This window comes from Podarcis gaigeae, assembly GCF_964106915.1.
Source record: "Podarcis gaigeae genome assembly, chromosome: 12".
Lineage (NCBI taxonomy): Eukaryota > Metazoa > Chordata > Lepidosauria > Squamata > Lacertidae > Podarcis > Podarcis gaigeae.
Genome location: NC_139688.1, coordinates 47,242,855 through 47,262,124, shown reverse-complemented (window position 1 = coordinate 47,262,124; position 19,270 = coordinate 47,242,855). Strand labels below are relative to the sequence as shown.

Here is a 19,270-nt window from a genome sequence, read left to right as displayed (position 1 = left end):
AGAACTGTCGAGTTGGAAGGGACCTCAAGGGTTATCTAGTCCAGCCCGCTGCAATGCCCAATTTGGGATTCGAACCCATTACCCTGAGATTAAGAGTCTCATGCTCTAACCAACTGGGCTATCCTAGTACCTGACAGGGAACTTTTCTCAGCTCAAGTGCCACGCTTTCTCCTGAGGGACCGCATGCCAGAGACAAATGTGCATTAGACCTTTGACTGGTTCCTACAGACACCATTTGCACACCCCTCTCCATCCTACGTCTAGGAAGGTAGAAGCATTTTCAGAGTTGAAGGGCACATTCCAGCCAGGAAAAACCACTCAAGGAGGGTGCAAAGCAGGGCTGGTGACAGATGTGACCTTGGGAGTTGTCCTGAGGGCTGGATAATGAGTCCTGAGGTGCTGCATATGGTTCCTGGGCCTGAGGTTTCCCATCCTTGCCTCTATGCAGTGATTACTGTGTGTCTGATGGAGCGGGAACCGCAACAGCGTCTTTTCTTTTTGTCTCCCCCCAGACACAGGAAACATGGAGGTACTGCACATGTATGGGACCCAAGAACAAAAGAAACAATGGCTGGAGCCTCTCCTAGAAGGGAAAATAAGTTCTTGCTTCTGCATGACAGGTAATAGTTTCTTCTTCTTCTCCTAAAACTAAGGATTGTGATACGGTGCTCCAAAAATCCTCCAATAGGGACTGCATGGTGACTTTTTACATTTGTATTACATACAGAGAAATATAATGGTTTTAGTATTGATGGTCCACAACAGTTCCTCTGTGGTATTTTTCCAGGAATATCTTTTCTTTATCATTTATATCTGCTCTAATTATTATTTTTTGTATGTTTGCCTTATTTTTATACTTTTTAAAAATAATTTGAGATGTATATATGTTTTGTTATACAGTGGTACCTTGGGTTAAGTACTTCATTCGTTCTGGAGGTTCATATTTAACCTGAAACTGTTCTTAACCTGATGCACCACTTTAGCTAATGGGGCCTCCTGCTGCCGCTGCGCCGCCGGAGCATGATTTCTGTTCTTATCCTGAAGCAAAGTTCTTAACCTGAAGCACTATTTCTGGGTTAGCGGAGTCTGTAACCTGAAGCGTATGTAACCCGAGTTACCCTCTGTATAAGTGTACCACTGTATAAGTGTGAAATTCAATAACCTGTAAGAAACATTGCAATATTAAAACAAATAGAGCTTAAACCAGATTTAAAATATTTCCTGTACTTCTCATCACCATTCATCTTTCTACATCACATAGAATTGCACGTTGATAAGAATTCTCAACTAATAAATATGCGTCTACATATATATTTGAGCTCTTTGACATTCTCCTTAGATTAACTTAGAAACAATCTAAGACAGTGGTGGCAAACCTATGGCATGTGTGCCAGAGTGGGCACTTGGAGTCCTCTCTGTCGGCACATGTGCCATCGGTTCAATCCGCACCTTTGCTGGGGGTTGGCAAAGTGGGCAGCTGCCCCCCCGAATACTGTGGGCAGGAAACTCACACTAGAGTTCCTTGCCCCCCCCCCCCATGCCACTGCGAGCCAGAAATGGCTTATTTTTTGCTTGTGCGAGCCGGAGATTGTCTGCGGCGATCGGGCGGGAGATTATTGCCTGTTGTCGATTGGCTTCCTCTGTATTAGTTTGGCGGCTGCCTCCCCCCCAAAAGTTCAGCAAACCTGGACATTCCCCCCAATGAAAGCTCAACAACAGTGTGCAACCCCCCCGCAAAGAAGTTCAACAACTCAGGGCACTTTGTGTTGGCACTTTGCGAGAAATAAGTGGGTTTTGGGTTGCAGTTTGGACACTCGGTCTTTAAAAGGTTCGCCACCGCTGATCTAAGATCTTCAGCAAAATCAATAGTAAGGCCACTTTCCAAACCAATCAAGAGGGACCAGGAAAAATGCCAACCAGTCTGTGTGGTCCCCAGAAGTGCTTTAAAACAATTAGGGGAACATTAAAGGTAAAGGGACCCCTGACCATTAGGTCCAGTCGTGACCGACTCTGGGGTTGCGGCGCTCATCTCGCTTTATTGGCCGAGGGAGCTGACATACAGCTTCTGGGTCATGTGGCCAGCATGATTAAGCCACTTCTGGCGAACCAGAGCAGCGCATGGAAATGCCATTTACCTTCCCACTGGAGTGGTACCTAGTTATCTACTTGCACTTTAACGTGCTTTCGAACTGCTAGCTTGGCAGGAGCAGGGACCGAGCTACGGGAGCTCACCCCGTTGCGGGGATTCGAACCACCAACCTTCTGATCGGCAAGTCCTAGACTCTGTGGTTTAGACCACAACGCCACCTGTGTCCCATAATGGAACATTAAGCAACATAATAAAAAAGTAAAGGGACCCCTGACAATTAAGTCCAGTCGCGAACGACTCTGGGGTTGCGGCGCTCATCTCACTTTACAGGCCGAGGGAGCTGGCATTTGTCCGCTTCTGCAGACAGTTTTTTCCGGGTCATGTGGCCAGCATGACTAAGCTGCTTTTGGTGAAACCAGAGCAGCGCACAGAAACGCCGTTTACCTTCCCAACATAATAGAACCACATAAATAGACACATCATTTGCTGAGGGTGGTGGGGACAGACGGACTGCCTTTTCTCCTTGCAGACCACTGATGCTGCTTCTATCACCTCTGCTTGGTGATAAAATGGGCAAGTTAAATTCTGTTTTCAATTACTCCAGCTGCAGTAAGCCATGATTGGTATTTTGTTTGAACAGAACCTGGTGTCGCTTCGAGTGATGCCACCAATATGGAATGCAGCCTCGAGAGAGATGGAGACAGCTACGTGATCAATGGCCAAAAGTGGTGGAGCAGCGGTGAGTAAAACAAAGTTTTCCTGGAATGTTGAGGTCAATTCTATCTCAGAATTCTGTCCTCCCTCCCATGTTTCTGTATTGGCTGCATGAGGACTAAGAAAGATGACTTTTATTTTTTTCCTAGCGTCATGCTTGAACAGGCCTTCGCATTTGCATGCTAGATATTCCGTTATATTTTATCTATGGATTAAGTCACATGGGACTCCAGCATTAAGGTTTGCTCCTGCACATAGGTGAACTGAATCCTAGGGCCTTCTCAAACTGAGTGTTCTATAAATATTGGAGAATACACATTAATCCTGCTGAGTCTCAATGCTGTGCTACATACATGTAAACTAGTGTTTCCCAAACTTAGGCCTCAAGCTGGTTTTGGACTACAATTCCCATCATCTCTGATCACTCTTCCAGCTAACTAGGGATGATGGGATTTGTAGTCCAACAACAGCTGAAGTCTGGGAACCCCTGATGTAAACCAATGACTCCTTTGGAATATATTTTACACACAAGTTGTTTAACAGTGTGTGAAGCTACAGACATCTCAATCTTTTGAACTGGAATAGTATGAGATGCTAATTAGCTGATATCCCAAAACTTCTGCAAGGCAATAAGGGACCCTTCTGAATTTTGAGTTTGAAAGATTCCCCTATTAAAAAAACCCATAGTAGTTCAGGGATTGTTTTATACACATGGTTCCTTTCTCTTCCATTGAAGCTCTTTTATTGTATACAAAAATGAAGCATAATATATATTAATATAATACAATAGGAATAACAAAACGTAAGATTGCATTGTGTGTGACTTAATGGAAATGCTGTAGGTGTCGTTATGTGACAGTTCTAATCGTATTAGGAAATTCTATCCATTAAGTCCTGCACTTCAAATTCCATTACATGAAGGAATAAGGTCCCCCCCCCCTCCACCAAAAAATTACTATACAAATATTTGTGTAAATAAGTGTTTAGGTGTATTCTTGTCCATATAGGAATCCAGATGCATTCTTGAGCAGCACCTGAACATGGCATCCCCATGTCTAGTATTCCTTCTTTCAGGAACACAAGGCAACATGTACCCCATGTACTGATGCCATTATCCTATGCATTTTCTGGATTCCTGTTCCATGTAAATTATCTGGGTGGAGAAAACTTAGCACAATGGCACAAGGATTTATAGCAGGTCTTGGGGGGGTTGATCCATTGGGGTTGTTGGACTCTGGCTCCCATCAGCTCCCATCAGTATGGTCAGTGGCAGGGCCGTCTTAAGCATATCCGGCGCCGTGGTGCAAAGATCCCGCCGGCGCCCTCCCCTTTCCCAGAGTTGACCTTTTTTTTTTAGGACTGAACGAGGCGGGCAGCGGCTGGAGACCGACTTCTTTGGTGGGGAAGAGGAAGAGGCAGAGGCTGCACGTGGCACCTCCTGGCTCAGCTGGGTGCTTCGTGCCGCGGTGGGCATGGCAGGCAGCACACCGAGCAAGCGGGCCTGCGCCGAGCGAGCGAGGGAACGTGCGCCGCTCCCGCTAAGCGTCAGCTTGTTTTTTTCCCATTTAGCCTTCTGGCGCCCCGCAGAATTCGGCACCTGCAGGCTAAAAGGGGGAAAACTGAGTCGATGCTCAGCGGGAGCAGCGCACACATGCACCCTCACTCACTCAGCGTGTTTGTTCGGTGTTCCCCGGACTCTTGCCTGGCACCCTCCAGAACATGGTGCCCTAGCACCCTGCGCCACTAGCCTCGATGGGTAAGATGGGCCTGGTCAGTGGTCAGGGATAATGGAAGCCGAAGCCCAACAACAGCTTTCATTATCCCTGACCACTGGCCATACTGATGGGGGTGGAGTCCAATGCTTCCCCACCTCTGCTTATAGGATGATTTTATTTTATATAATAAGAACAGGCTTGCCACCATCTTTCCTGAGCCATGCTTCTCAAGGGAAAAAACAGCCTTTAGGAAAATAGCTATTGAGTGATTCTACTCACTCCATCTCCTTGCTACTAAGCAGGCTTATTTCCACTTGAATACATTAGTATGTATTATTTGATGTTAGAAATAATGTGCAACATTTCCTGTATGCATAGATCAGCCCATTTAAACTAGGTTAGCAGAGAGCAGGTATGCTAGGTCCAGCTATCTGCTCGATTGGAACAACTTCATCCTACCACGTGAATCAAACGCAGTTCTTGTATCAAGGATCTCTCTGTGTCAATCCAGCACAGCCAGGCATTGACTGGCTTAAGCGAACACGGATTGCTTTCCTTCTCCCCATTTTCTAAATAGTGAAGCTACTGGTTTCTTGCCCAGAATCTTCATAGTCCATAGGAATTTCTTCATTCTGCTGCCTTCTCCAGTAGCCGCAACGCTTTGCCATTTTGACCATGTGCATTTTGAAAGAGGCTCCCATAAAAAAATAAAGGATAGGGTTCAGGCAGCAGTGGAACAAAGCAATGCTGTTGGTCACCTGGAATACGATATCGATGGTTTTGCTCGTGTTGCAGTCTGTAATCAGCGGGTAGATAATGTCGATGGCTTTCCAAAGCTTGATGATGTTATAAGGCAGTTGCGTGACGATAAAGACCGACACCGCTGCGATAAGAACTTTCAGAGGCTGACATTTTTTAATATTGGGGCTCGAAATGAGAGTTCTGGCCATAGCTGAGTAGCAAACCAGCATGATGAGGAAAGGCAGCGCAAAACTCAGCAACATTTCCGCTATTTCGATGGTTACGTTAATTACGTTCCCCGTGCTTTGAGGAAATGCGGGAAAACATGAAAGTCTGTTTTTGAACTCCACTACTGTGTTAAAGACGAGTTCAGGAATGCAAAGGAACATGGCGGCTGCCCAGACAAGGAAAGATGTTCTGACGCATTGGTTGATGGCGCCTGGTTTAGCTTGAGATTTGACAATGGCTTTGTATCTATCGACGCTGATGCAGGCCAGAAATTGCATGCTAGCGCTGAAGGTCATTGTGTAGATAGCGGACGTGATCTTGCATAAAGGGATACCTAGGACCCACCCATGGGCAGCACTCGCAGCCCAAAAGGGAAGAGTGCAGAGCAGTAACAAATCGGCAATGGCCAAGTTCATGATGTATACATCCACCCTGGTCTTTAGTTTTCTGATGTAGGCGAAGAATGCCACCACTAGGGAATTCCCAGCGAGCCCAACGAAGAAAACGACAGAGTAGAATGCCGGTAGGAATGAGGTGATGAATGCTCTGACCTCACCTTTGTAGCAAAGCATTTCGAAGGAAGCGTAGTCGAAAGTAGTGTTCAGTTCATAGTCATCGTAGTGGTACCCTTCTGTAGAGAGCTCCATGGAAGAATCTGAAAGACAGGGTGGGGTGGAGGGAGAACTTGAAGTTAATTGCACCCAGTGGATGTTAGATTTCCAGCTTGCCTCAGAAGATTTCTTGATGCCTTACAATGTGATTCAAGGATGATGATGATGATGATGATGATATATTATTTCTACCCCACCCATCTGGCTGGGTTTCCCCAGCCACTCTGGGCATCTTTCAACAGAACATTAAAAACAGAATAAAATTTGAAACATTAAAAACTTCCCTAAACAGGGCTGCCTTCAGATGTCTTCTAAAAGTCAGATAGTTGTTTATTTCCTTGACCTCTGATGAGAGGGCGTTCCCACAGGGTGGGCACCACCACCGAGAAGGCTCTCTGCCCGGTTCCCGATAACCTCACTTCTCGCAGGGAGGGAACAGCCAGAAGGCCCTTGGAGGCTGAACGATAGGGGTAGGGACGCTCCTTCATATATACTGGGCCGAGGCCGTTTAGGGCTTTAAAGGTCAGCACCAACACTTTGAATTGTGTTCGGAAACATACTGGAAGCCAATGTAGGTCTCTCAAGACCGGTGTTATATGGTCTTGGCGGCTACTCCCAGTCACCAGTCTAGCTGCCGCATTCTGGATTAGTTGCAGAAGGAAGTGTGTTCGTTTCACTTTTGTTTAGTAAAGGGAGATAAATACCTTTTGTTACGTCAGAAAATGTACTGATATCCTAGAGAGTGATCTCATTTTACATGTTTATTTTACTTTTATTTCATAAAGAAAGCTAAAGCATTTGAAACTGACACACTTGCGTAGCATTATATTTTTGCAGCTGGTATCCATTCATTGTTATGAATGAACATTGTGGGGAGGGGTTTTTGCTCCACATCATTGGCGGCATTTGGAAATAGATTTTAAATACTTGAATCAAAGGTTCCAGACAAACACTATAATCTTCAATGGCTCTTACCTGCATGCAGGTCTAAACCTGGCATTACAATGAATAAACACATGGTTGTGGGTAAACATAGCACCTCCTCTCCCCCATTCCATCCTTACTATTACAACAGCCTCCAACCATTAGCAGCCAACTCCTAGGAGCCGAGTGGTCTTTGCTTCCCCCCAATAAAATATTTGAGGGGGCTGGATCCCTCCAAAGTTAGTGGGCACTGCCACTCAGATGGTGTCTGTGCTCTACATCATGTGATTGTTTATGCAGGGTAGGGGTTTATTTGCCCCCCCATATTTTATTCAAGTTGGCCCCCCTGGGAGCCAACGATGTGAAGTGGGACCATGTCATCAGGAAAGCGGTCTCTCAATTTAGATGATATTAATTTGTTCCAGTGAGCAAAGACCCAGAATCACGCCAAAAGAAAATACATCAGAAAACTTATTAAAAGTAAATGGTAAAAATTGCAAATATGTACAATGAAGGCAATGTAAACGATGCATTTATAAACAATGATACAAAATAAACAGTGAGCTATATAAAAAAATGATTGCAGTATAATAATATAAAACTTACAGTGAGATTAGTCCAGGCAGTAAAGCACTGCAGCTTTCAAAATTAAGATAAGGCAGGAATGCCAAACCTGCAGCTTTCTTTCGGTTTGCCCTTGAAGCTCTTGATCCAAGTAATTAATTTCAGCTGAGTTGGCGGAGGACCCCTTTACTCCGGGGCTGTCCTTTTTGTTTTCCTGAAGCTGCAAATGAGCAGATGGATACAGGAAGTTCTTTTTTTAGATGTCGGTGGCTACATTCCTGAGAGTCTCAAATTGTTCCCTTCCTGCGCCCGAGTGAAATCTTCCAACATCTAACTAATTGTAGCCAATGGGATTTCTTTTGCTGATCGACAAAGATCCCAAGTATATATATTTTTTAAAGTCGAAAAGTTTTCTCTTGATCTACCATGTGTGCCTGGGGATTTTCCAGCCTCCCACTTTCCTCCATAAACAGCTAGGTGACTGCTGTGGCTGGTTGGAATGGCTGATTTCCAAGACTCTATAATACTTTTAACAGTGGTGGGCTTTGTTATTTTCCCCCTGACTGTTTTAAATTTGGATTGCAGACAGTTGGACTAGACAACCCTTGTCCCTTCCAGCTCTACAATTCTGTGATCATCTGCCTGCCCCCTAGTAACCCCATCCTTTTATCTGTGTGCGTTTTATCCCCCTTGGCTTCTGTCTTTGGGCGGCACTAGTGCAATGGGATGTTTGAGTGCAGGATTTTATCTGTACAAATAAGAGGTTAGAGCAGCACGAGGGCTGCACCCTTCCAGTAGCAGACAGAGCAATGGGCACAAATTTAATGATCGGTACAGTAGTATTGCATTCTTTTCGGGTGCCCTCCAGCTGGGAAGGATGCAGCAGCTCATGGCACCCTGTGCCCCCTCCCAAAACTGCACCTGGGGCAACAGCCCCCCTCCCAGCCCCTCCATGCTACGCCTCTGGGATCCCGCAAGGAAAAAGAACCGTAAGCCTAGTAGTAGCAGCAGAGCACATGTTTTAGTCTCAGCTTTAATTCCCAGCGTCTCTCTCTTGTAAACGCCAGAGAGCCGCGGCTAGGTCACATCTGTCCTGCACATCTAGAGCACTCTGATGCCACCTTAGCAGTTATGACCCCCCCCCCGAATCCTGGGAGTTGTAGTTCGTTAAGGGTAGTTCGTTAAGGGTGCTGGGAACGGTAGCTCCTCGAGAGTTCTCCCAACAACTCTCAGCACCCTTCGCAAACTGCAGTATCCAGGAAGCCGCTTGAGGGAACTGACACACACACACACACACACACACACACAGAGCAAAAGGTCACTACAGACTGTTTTCTAATCATTTATAAAAATGATAAAATGAAATTGCTGACCTGCTTTCCTGCTTCATTGAACTCCTCCTGTGCAATGCTGTTTTGGTTTCTGACTCACAATTATTCTCCAGAACTACCCCGCCTTTCGTTTCCATTCTCTTTCCTCCGCCTACCCTCATTTGCCAGCAACATTTGTGCTTTCCTGGAAAACATCTGTTTCAGTTGAGCCTAAGGGCAGCTCCCTTTGCTGGCTCAGCTTTGCCTTTTAACCTGAAAGACAGAAAAAAACTTTGTTGAAAACTCAGTTATTGATGTGGAGTTTCAACGACGGGAATAGGATTGAGGTAGAAGTTTGGTCAGGGTTGCTAAGCGTATTTTAGCTCAGATAAGGGCTGCGTATGCACCATGCCTTTAAAGCACGTCTCTCTCCCCCCAGCTCCCCCAAGAATCCTGGGCACTGAAGTTTGCTGATGCAGGGCTGATCAGTGGCATCAGTATGGCCTTTAGGGCAGGTATCTGGCTTTAAATGGAGGGTGCCCCATTCCCCTGCTGCAGCACAACTGTCAGGTTATACTCAACACAGTCTGCTAAAAATTGTTTGCATGCCTCAAATCGGTATTTCAAAAATATTACGTTTCATGCATCTTAACAACCAGACCAACAAGTCAGTTATGCCAGTTTAAATCTGGCTGGTTTGTGGATCATTTCAGGCAGCGGAATGTGTGGGATTTCCACCCTAAGTTTTTTTTAAAAATAAATATTTATTAAAATTTTTAAATACAAATGCAAAAATAATAAACAATATAACATGTATCATAACATAGTTTCATAGCTTCTTTGGACTCCCTCACGTCTCCCGCTCCCACTTACATCATTGTATATTTTTACCAGCAATTTATCATCTTGTTTGCGTTCTTATGTCCCGCTCTTTTAAATATAATATAATAATTCTCCAAAAAATTTATATTTTCCTCAATCTCCCTTATCATCCTAATTCCATCTAATTTAGTGGTGCTCAATTATTTATGATCTAGCATCCTTCTTAACATTCAACCAAATTACAATATTTTTGTAAATAAATCTTAAATTTCTTCCAGTCTTCTTCAACCTTCTCCTCTCCCAGGTCTCGGATTCTGCCGGTCATCTCAGCCAGTTCCATATAGTCTATCAGTTGCATCTGCCATTCTTCCAGTGTGGGTAGATCTTGAGTTTTCCAATGCTTAGCGATGAGTATCCTTGCTGCCGTTGTTGCATACAGGAAAAAAGTTCTGTCCTTCTTTATCACCCTCTGGCCGACAATACCCAGGAGGAAGGCCTCTGGTTTCTTAGGGAAGGTATACTTAAATACCTTTTTCAACTCATTATATATCATTTCCCAGAAAGCCTTCACTCTAGGGCACGTCCACCAGAGGTGAAAGAAAGTTCCTTCATTTCCTTTACATTTCCAGCATTTGTTATCAGACAAATGGTATATTTTGGCAAGTTTAACTGGGGTCATGTACCATCTATATATCATTTTCATTACATTTTCCTTCAAAGCATTACATGCAGTGAGGTTCAACCCAGTGGTCCACAACCTTTCCCAGTCCTCAAACATGATATTATACCCAATATCCTGTGCCCACTTTATCATAGCCGATTTAACCATTTCATCTTGTGTGTTCCATTTTAACAGCAAGTTATACATTCTTGAAAGTACCTTAGTCTTAGGTTCTAACAGTTCTGTTTCCAATTTCGATTTCTCCACCTGGAACCCTAACTTTTTGTCATTTTTAAAGACTTCTTTAATCTGAGCGTAGTGTAACCAGTCTCGCACTTTATCCTTCATTTTCTCCAAACTCTGCAATTTCCAGTTGTCTCCATCTTTTTCTAATATTTCCCAATATTTTGGCCATTTGGCCTCCATGTTGGGTCTTTTTTGGGCCTTAGCTTCCAGAGGTGAAAGCCACCTTGGAGTTTTGTTTTCCAATAAGTCTTTATATTTTGTCCAGACATTAAACACTGCTTTTCTGACAATATGGTTCTTAAAGGCCTTATTGATCTTAACCTTGTCATACCATAAGTATGCATGCCAACCAAAAGCATTGTTAAAACCTTCCAGATCCAGTACATCAGTGTCTTCGAGAAGTAGCCAATCTTTTAGCCAGCAGAAAGCTGCGGCCTCATAGTACAACTTTAGGTCTGGCAGGGCAAAGCCCCCTCTTTCTTTCGCATCAGTTAATATCTTAAACTTAATTCTGGGCTTTTTGCCCTGCCAGACAAACTTAGAGATGTCTCTCTGCCACTTCCGGAAGCACTCCGTCTTGTCTACAATCTGTAGTGTTTGGAACAAAAACAACATTTTTGGCAATACATTCATCTTGATAGCAGCAATTCGGCCTAGCAAAGAAAGTTTCAATTTTGTCCAACTATCTAAGTCTCTCTTGATTTCTGACCAACATTTTTCATAGTTGTCCTTAAATAGACTCAGATTTTTTGCTGTTATGTTTACCCCTAGGTACTTTACTTTTTTAACCACATTTAATTCTGTCTCTCTCTGAAACCGTTCTGACTCTGTATCTGTCAATTTTTTTTCCAATACCTTGGTTTTCTGTTTGTTTAATTTAAATCCCGCCACCCGACCAAAGTCTTGAATCAATTGTAATACTCTTTTCGTACTAGATTCTGGCTCCTGCAGGGTCAAAACTAGGTCATCTGCAAAAGCTTTAAGTTTATATTGTTTCGCTCCAACCTGAATTCCTTCCACCAACCGGTCCCCTCTAATCATATTCAAGAGCACCTCCAGAACCGAAATAAATAGCAAAGGGGAAATAGGGCAGCCTTGTCGTGTTCCTTTTTCGATTTTAAACTCTTCTGTAACCACATTGTTGACTATCAATTTAGCCTTTTGTTCTGAATATATTGCATCAATCCCATTCTCAAAACCCTGTCCCACTCCCATTTCTTTTAAATTTCCCTTCATAAATTTCCAGGAGATATTGTCAAAGGCCTTGTCCACATCTATAAAAATTAACACTGCTTTTGTATTTATATCTGTTTGCAAAAGTTCCAAGATGTCAATAATGTTCCTTGTATTAGCAAACAAGTGTCTACCTGGGAGAAAGCCTGCCTGGTCCTTGTGAATTACTTCATTTAAAACTTTTTAAAGTCTACTTGCCAAAATGTCTGCAAATATTTTGTAATCCACATTTAAGAGAGAGATGGGACGATAGTTCTTAAGTTGTGTCTTTTCAGCTTCCGATTTTGGTATCAATGTGATAAAGGCTTCCTTCCACGATTCCGGCGCCCTCTTCCCCTCCATAATTTCATTGCTAACCTCCATCAATGGTTGTATCAAATAGTCTTTTAATGTCTTATAATACTTGGAGGTCAGCCCATCTGGCCCTGGAGATTTGCCCAATTGCATGTTCTGAATGGCTTGTTCAATCTCTTGTCGTGTTATTTTGCAATTCAGGATTGATCTATTTTCTTGTGACAATTTTGGTAGCCCATTTTTTTTCCAGAAATTGTTTAATCTCAACCTCGTCTTGCGGCCCTTGAGTATATAATTTTTTGAAATATCTCTGGAAGCACTTTCTAATATCCACAGGGTTCTGAATGTTTCTTCCTTCAGTCTCTAAATTTGTAACTGTATTTAGTTTTTGTCTCCTCTTCAACTGCCAAGCTAGCAGTTTTCCACATTTATTCGCCGATTCAAAAGTTTTTTCTTTCATTAATTTAATCTTCCACTCTATTTCCTGGTTTATCAATTTAGAGTATTGTGCTTGATGAAGTTTAATTTCTCTCAGAGTCGGCTGTGACTTCGGATTTGATCTTAACTTCTTCTCTAGTTCTTTAATTTTCTCCAAGATTTTGTCTTTCCTCTCATTTTGTGTCCTTTTCTTTACAGCATTCTGTTGTATCAAGAACCCCCTCATCACAGCCTTACTTGCGTCCCAGATGATTCTTTTTTCCACCGTAGTGTTCAAATTTATCTCAAAATAGTCTTTCAAAACTTTTTGGGCCTTCTTAGTGATCTCCTGATCTCTAAACAAATTGTCATTCATCTTCCATCTAAAGGAGCCGGTTGGTAGTAGTGTCATGTCCATCTTTACTGCATTATGGTCGGAGCAGGTCTTTGGGCAGATTTCCACCTTTCTGACCTTGGGTGCCAGACCTCTAGATATCCATATTTGGTCGATTATTGTCCAGGTCAGTTGGGCTTCAGAGAAAAATGTTCTCTCTCTTCCCAAGGGGTTCTTTGTCCTCCAAATGTCAATCAGGTCCATATTGTCTGTCATTTCAAAAAAAATCTTTGGTAGTCTGCCGTCTTTTGTGACATTTTGGCTTTGTGACTTATCCATGTTAGTTGATACGACCCCATTCATATCTCCCATCATGATGATGTTGTTGAAGTCCAGATAATCCAGCATGATCTCGTGCAACTTCTTGTAGAATTCCGATTTCCCCTCATTTGGTGCATAGATTCCTAATATCAAAAGCTTCTCTCCTTGATGTTGTATCTTAATAGCCAAAATTCTTCCATGTTAGTCTTTGAATAAAAATTTAGGTGACAGGCTCTCTTTTGCATATATCACCACACCTCTCTTCTTTACTCTGTCCGAAGATATAAATTCCTGGCCAAGTCTTTTGTTTATTAACACTTTTCTGTGGAGCCTAGTCACATGTGTTTCTTGCAGGCAGATAATGTCCAATTGTTCTTTTTTTAATATATGAAATATTTTCCTCCTTTTTTCCGGGATGTTACAGCCATTTATGTTCCAGCTCAAAAGTTGCAGAGACATCCTGAAGAAATCTGGTTATTTTTCCAAGGGGATTTCCACCCTAAGTTGCCTTTCCCCGAATCCGACTGTTGGTCCATAAAGTTCAGTACAGTTGTACCTTGGTTTTCAAACAGCCTAGTTTTTGAATTCCTTGGCTCCCGAACGATAGAAACCCAGAAGTGACTGTTCCGGTTTTCGAACATTCTTTTGGAAGTCGAACGTCTGACGGGGCTTCCAACTGGCTGCAGGAGCTTCCTGCAGCCAATCAGAAGCCATGCTTTGGTTTTCGAACATTTTGGAAGTCGAATGGACTTCTGGAACTGATTCCGTTCAACTTCCAAGGTACTGTACTGTCTGCTCTTACTAGCAGTTGGGTCTCCAGGTTTTCTTTTCATATCAGCTGCTCTTTTTAACGGGGGACAGAATTTGTGTACCTAGGAATGTCATTTCTTGCTAAATGGGATTAGTATTACAGCCTTTTGGCCTAATCCTAAAACTGTGCACTGGGAACTTGCCCATTTTTTAGGAGCTGGAAATCCAGACTGCAAGTTTGCTATTGTGATGGCCAGAGATAAAAACACATCTGCATCCAGGTAAGAAGAAAACCATGGTAAAATGTTCAGCCAAGTCTGGAAACTGGTCCATCTAACTTGTGGATTTGTGGTTGAAGATGGGAGATGGCACATCCATCACATTAAATATCCATATCGAGTTTGAATTGTATTTGTATTGCTACTTCCTTATATTCTATTTTTACACAAAAGCAGTATCTCCAAATGCAAGACAGATGTTCATATGAACAGAGGAAGCTCAAGAAGGGCTATGGCATGCAAGAAGAGGCTGTCACCACTGCAAAGTGACCAAGGAGGAAGACCACCTTGTGTCCTTCCTGGCTGGCATGCTGAGGCAGAAGGTGACCGAGTCAGTCTTATGCAAGTGCATGCATGCAATTGCACAATACCTTGCATGAGCCTTGTCCTCCGGCATCCGTGCTCACACTGCCTGAACCTGGTCTAGTCAATAGCTATGGCACTGAACAAGACACCTCTCTTGCCATAGAAGGCCCATAGGTTAGGTATGCTTTGCATACTTTGCAAGCCAAGAGGTTCGATCCTTGAAATCTCCATGAACTGCTGGAAATCCTGTGGAGCTTTTGCCCATCAGGCGCTGTGGGTTAAACCACAGAGCCTAGGGCTTGCCGATCAGAAGGTCAGCGGTTTGAATCCCTGCCACGGGGTGAGCTCCTGTAGCTCAGTCCCTGCTCCTGCCAACCTAGCAGTTCGAAAGCACGTCAAACTGCAAGTAGATAAATAGGTACCACTCTGGCGGGAAGGTAAACGGCGTTTCCATGCGCTGCTCTGGTTCGCCAGAAGTGCCTTAGTCATGCTGGCCACATGAACCGGAAGCTGTACGCCAGCTCCCTCAGCCAATAAAGCAAGATGAGCGCTGCAACCCCAGAGTCGTCTGCGATTGGACCTAATGGTCTGGGGTCCCTTTACAGACCAGAGACAGGGAACCTTTTTAAGTCTGAGGGACATATATCCTTCTGGGCCACCCTCAGAAAGGGGCCACACAGCAAGGGGCCACACAGCAGTAGAGGCGAAGGCAGGCAGAGCAACAAATGTGTGTGTTACCTTTGTGCAGCACGCAGCACATTCCCATGTCCCTCTATCCTTGCTAGAGTTCCACATTCCAGCTATGCAAAAAAAGGACACATTCCAGCTAGGCAAAAATAGTGCAAAGTGGGGTCGGTGAGTGGCAGGGCCTCAGGAAAGTTCCAGGGGCCAGATTGAAAGGTCTGAAGGGCCAGATTGAACCTCCAGGTCTGAGCTTCCCTATTCCTGGTGTAGACAATACTGGACCAATGGCAGCTTTCTGTTTCCATTAATACTCAGCAGTTTCTGTGTCCATTCATACTCAGCTGCTGCTCAAGAGGCAGAGGTAATAAAAGTTTAGTTGCCAGATTTCTAGTTTCAGTGCCTCTCTTTCAGGGCCGGATTTAGGTGTGATGAGGCCCTAAACTACTGAAGGTAATGGAACCCTTTATATGTCCAGCTGTCCTTTGCCAACAACAAATTGTCACTGTTTTTTGTGTTGAATATATGCTATATGGTAATTTATGGACCTAATAGGTATCTAAAGCCATTTGCACATAACAAAAGATGTATTTTATCAAAGTACATCCAGTTTTTTTCCCTTTAAAATTTTTGGGGCCCCCAAGAGAGTGGGGCCCTAAGCTATAGCTTGTTTAGCTTATACATAAATCGGGTACTGCACTCTCTCTCTCTCTCTCATATCTGTTTTTTTAAAAACTCACAGTTAATTTCCAGCACTACTTTTTTTATATAGATATAAACAGCACAGTATGATCATTGTGCCGATGGATACACCAGGTGTCAAACTTATAAGGCCTCTTTCAGTCTTTGGATACTGGGGTAAGTTGGTTTGCCAGGTACTTACGATCATCATTGTCACCATCAAGCACCTTCCAAACGCTTGGATTTGGCTCCTAGCTCTCGGTGCCCTAACTGGTCTGAGCTGTTGCTTTAATTCAGGCATAGGCAAACTTGGCCCTCCAGATGTTTTGAGACTACAATCCCATCATCCCTGACTACTGGTCCTGCTAGATAGGGACCATGGGAGTTGTAGGCCAAAAACATCTGGAGGGCCGAGTTTGCCTATGCCTGCTTTAATTTAAACCACTAAATAAATGGGTGTCCCTTACTCTCTCGCCCTGATGCTCTGTCGCTGGATTGGAGACACTTAAGACTCACAGAATTGTAGAGTTTGAAGGGACCACAAGGGTCATCAATCCCCTGCAATGCAGGGCTATTTTGCACAGTGTGGGACTCGAACCCACGACCTTTAATTAAGCTCTACTGACTGAGCTATCCCTGGCCAGGGCTCCCCGTAGCTCATGGAGCTGTTGCTGTTGGGCTGCTATACTGTGCGTACTGGATATAGAAAGGACTGGCACAGATCCTGCAGTTTTAAAATATGTACATACTGTACATACTGGTTGGCGGTTCGAATCCCCGCAACGGGGTGAGCTCCCGTTGTTCGGTCCCTGCTCCTGCCCACCTAGCAGTTCAAAAACACATCAAAGTGCAAGTAGATAAATAGGTACCGCTCTGGCGGGAAGGTAAACGGCATTTCTGTGCACTGCTCTGGTTCACCAGAAGCAGCTTAGTCATGCTGGCCACATGACCTGGAAGCTGTATGCTGGCTTCCTCGGCCAATAAAGTGAGATGAGCGCACAACTCCAGAGTCGGCCACGACTGGACCTAATGGTCAGGGGTCCCTTTACCTTTACCTTTACATACTGACGCTAGCGATTTCCCTCAGTTGACACTTGCCTTTGTTCTTTTCACAACTTTATAGATTATTTCCATGGCGGACATTTTGAGGTGCATTTTAACAACGTCCGGGTACCTGCCTCTAATTTAATCCTTGGTGAGTCTCAACATTTCTTTGCTAGAGAAGTTTTTTTATGTTTGATGTTTTCTATTGCTATAAGCCGCCCAGAGTTGGTGGGGAAAACACAGCCAGATGGGTGGGGTATAAATAATAAAAAGTATTATTATTTATTATTACAGAGCTCTGCAAAACTCTGCTGCAACCTCTTCCCACCTGGTGCCCTGTGTATGTTTTGGGCTCCAACTCTGATCAGCCCCAGCTAGCCTGGGGTTGGTGAGAGTTCTCATTCAAAACATCTGGACAAACTGACCTTGTCTATGGTCATTTTTTTTTCATGTTCCCATGTATCCCCACTGAAACTTCAGCAATCTCTCCACTGTTATGTGCTAGCTATGGAACAACACCACATTAGTGGTGCAGATGCAGTCTCGTTCCCAGAAAGGCAAAGAACCTTTCTGTCTCTCTCTGAACCCAGGAGAAGGAAGAGGATTTGAAATCGCGCAAGGAAGACTTGGGCCAGGCCGCATACATCATTGCATGCGGTCCATAGGGGCAGCTGAAACTGCTCTGCAGATCCTGTGCAAGCGCTCAGCCCAGAGGGTGGCATTTGGGAAGAAGCTCTACCATCATGTGAGTTGAGTCTCTGCTTCTGTAGGTGTAACTCTTTTCTTAGCTCAAAGGTGTGTCAGATCCAGTGGCAGGAGGTGTAGCTAAGGCTTCAGTAGCACGCTAGGAAGCAGAATGTTTATGTGCTAGATAAGAGACAATTTTGAACTAGATGGACCAATGGTCTGATGTTGCGCAAGGCGGGTCCCTGTGTTCTCGTGCTGTTCAAAATATCTCATGAAAGGAACCACTGGGCAGCAGGGATTGGGAAAGAATAAAATAAAATTGAGAATACAGGCTTCCTCTCATTTACACAGGAGTCATAGTGCATGTCAGCAGAGCATGCATAACACCCCGTTCTGCCCCTGCCTTGCCCTCTTCCGGTGCTGAACATGGCGTTTCAGTTGCGATTGCACATGCATTGAATGCGCACAAAATGGGAGTTGCTTGTAAAGTCTTTCAAAGTCGTTTAGCTCTTATAGTTTCTATCACCATTAGCAAAAATTGCTAGTTTTAGCATGCATCGGTGTACTGAGGTTCACAAGCATGATTCTTCAAATCAGTGACCCAGTGTGGTGTAGTGGTTAAGAGCGGTAGACTCGTAATCTGGTGAACCGGGTTCGCGTCTCTGCTCCTCCACATGCAGCTGCTGGGTGACCTTGGGCCAGTCACACTTCTCTGAAGTCTCTCAGCCCCACTCACCTCACAGAGTGTTTGTTGTGGGGGAGGAAGGGAAAGGAGATTGTTAGCCGCTTTGAGACTCCTTCGGGTAGTGATAAAGCGGGATATCAAATCCAAACTCTTCTTCTTCTTCTTCTTCTTCAAATCATCTTCCAACTGGAGGTATGCATTCTGATACTGTCCAAAACTGTAGATCTACATTAAGTATCCACGTTAAGTATCCACGTTCAAGTAAGACTGCTAGTAGAAGGTGCAGTGAGATTGGTTGCCTTACTTAAGCGGGGTGCTAATTTTCACTTTTCTTTGGTTATCCTTACAACTGCAGGAAGTTGTCGCTCACTGGATTGCTGAATGCCGCATTGCTATCGAACAGGCAAGACTGCTGACGTTGAAAGCAGCCAGCAAAATAGATGCCATGGGCAACAAAGCAGCCAGAAAAGAGGTAACAGGGCAAGTGCTGCAAGCTGGAGAAAATAGCATCTTGTTAGCAGATGTGTCTTAAGTCAAGGGTAACTGGGGTGGGATCCTCCAGAGGTTGTGGACTACAGCTCCCATCATCTTTGACCTCTGACTATGCTGGCTTGGGGCTCGTGGGAGAGCACTATCTTGGCTTTCCTGACATAGGAAATAGAATTTCACCATCTCTGCCAATAGCAAAAAAAAATCAATTATTTCATACCTGGACAATCCCACCTGTGTGTACAGTTGTACCTTGAATCCTGAACGCCTTGCAAGTCAAACGTTCTGGCTCCTGAACGCCGCAAACCCGGAAGTGAGTGTTCTGGTTTGCGAACGTTCTTTGGAACACAAATGTCTGCCGCAGCTTCTGATTGGCTGAAGGAACTTCTTGCAGCCAATCAGAAGCCACCCCTTGGTTTCCAAATGTTTTGGAAGTTGAATGGAT

The 19,270-nt window shown here is 44.2% G+C and overlaps 3 protein-coding genes across 4 annotated transcripts in view; 2 read left to right on the top strand and 1 right to left on the bottom strand.

The window, feature by feature from the left end:
- NPHP3 (nephrocystin 3) overlaps positions 1 to 19,270 on the top strand; it is a 216,430-nt gene that overhangs the window by 79,566 nt on the left and 117,594 nt on the right. The gene's annotated exons all lie outside the window — the stretch shown is intronic.
- Positions 1 to 19,270, top strand: part of ACAD11 (acyl-CoA dehydrogenase family member 11) — a gene marked incomplete at its 5' end in the record, with an annotated part of 43,393 nt that overhangs the window by 21,745 nt on the left and 2,378 nt on the right. The window contains 7 exons of the mRNA XM_083705795.1: positions 513 to 620; positions 2,730 to 2,828; positions 14,189 to 14,255; positions 16,012 to 16,097; positions 17,044 to 17,115; positions 17,555 to 17,709; positions 18,692 to 18,808. Of these exons, the coding sequence (XP_083561921.1) occupies positions 513 to 620; positions 2,730 to 2,828; positions 14,189 to 14,255; positions 16,012 to 16,097; positions 17,044 to 17,115; positions 17,555 to 17,709; positions 18,692 to 18,808 (704 nt within the window). The remainder of the gene's footprint in view (positions 1 to 512; positions 621 to 2,729; positions 2,829 to 14,188; positions 14,256 to 16,011; positions 16,098 to 17,043; positions 17,116 to 17,554; positions 17,710 to 18,691; positions 18,809 to 19,270) is intronic.
- On the bottom strand, positions 3,519 to 9,642 carry ACKR4 (atypical chemokine receptor 4). Of its 2 annotated transcripts, XM_083706049.1 has the most exons (3): positions 8,960 to 9,642; positions 7,629 to 7,806; positions 3,519 to 6,142 (listed from the first exon to the last, which is right to left on the bottom strand). In XM_083706049.1, exon 3 carries the CDS (start codon positions 6,132 to 6,134, stop codon positions 5,088 to 5,090), a length of 1,047 nt encoding a protein of 348 aa, XP_083562175.1. In that variant the 5' UTR covers positions 6,135 to 6,142; positions 7,629 to 7,806; positions 8,960 to 9,642; the 3' UTR covers positions 3,519 to 5,087. The 2 variants fall into 2 exon arrangements, with proteins under 2 accessions (XP_083562175.1, XP_083562174.1); XM_083706048.1 differs by having other exon boundaries at positions 7,629 to 9,642.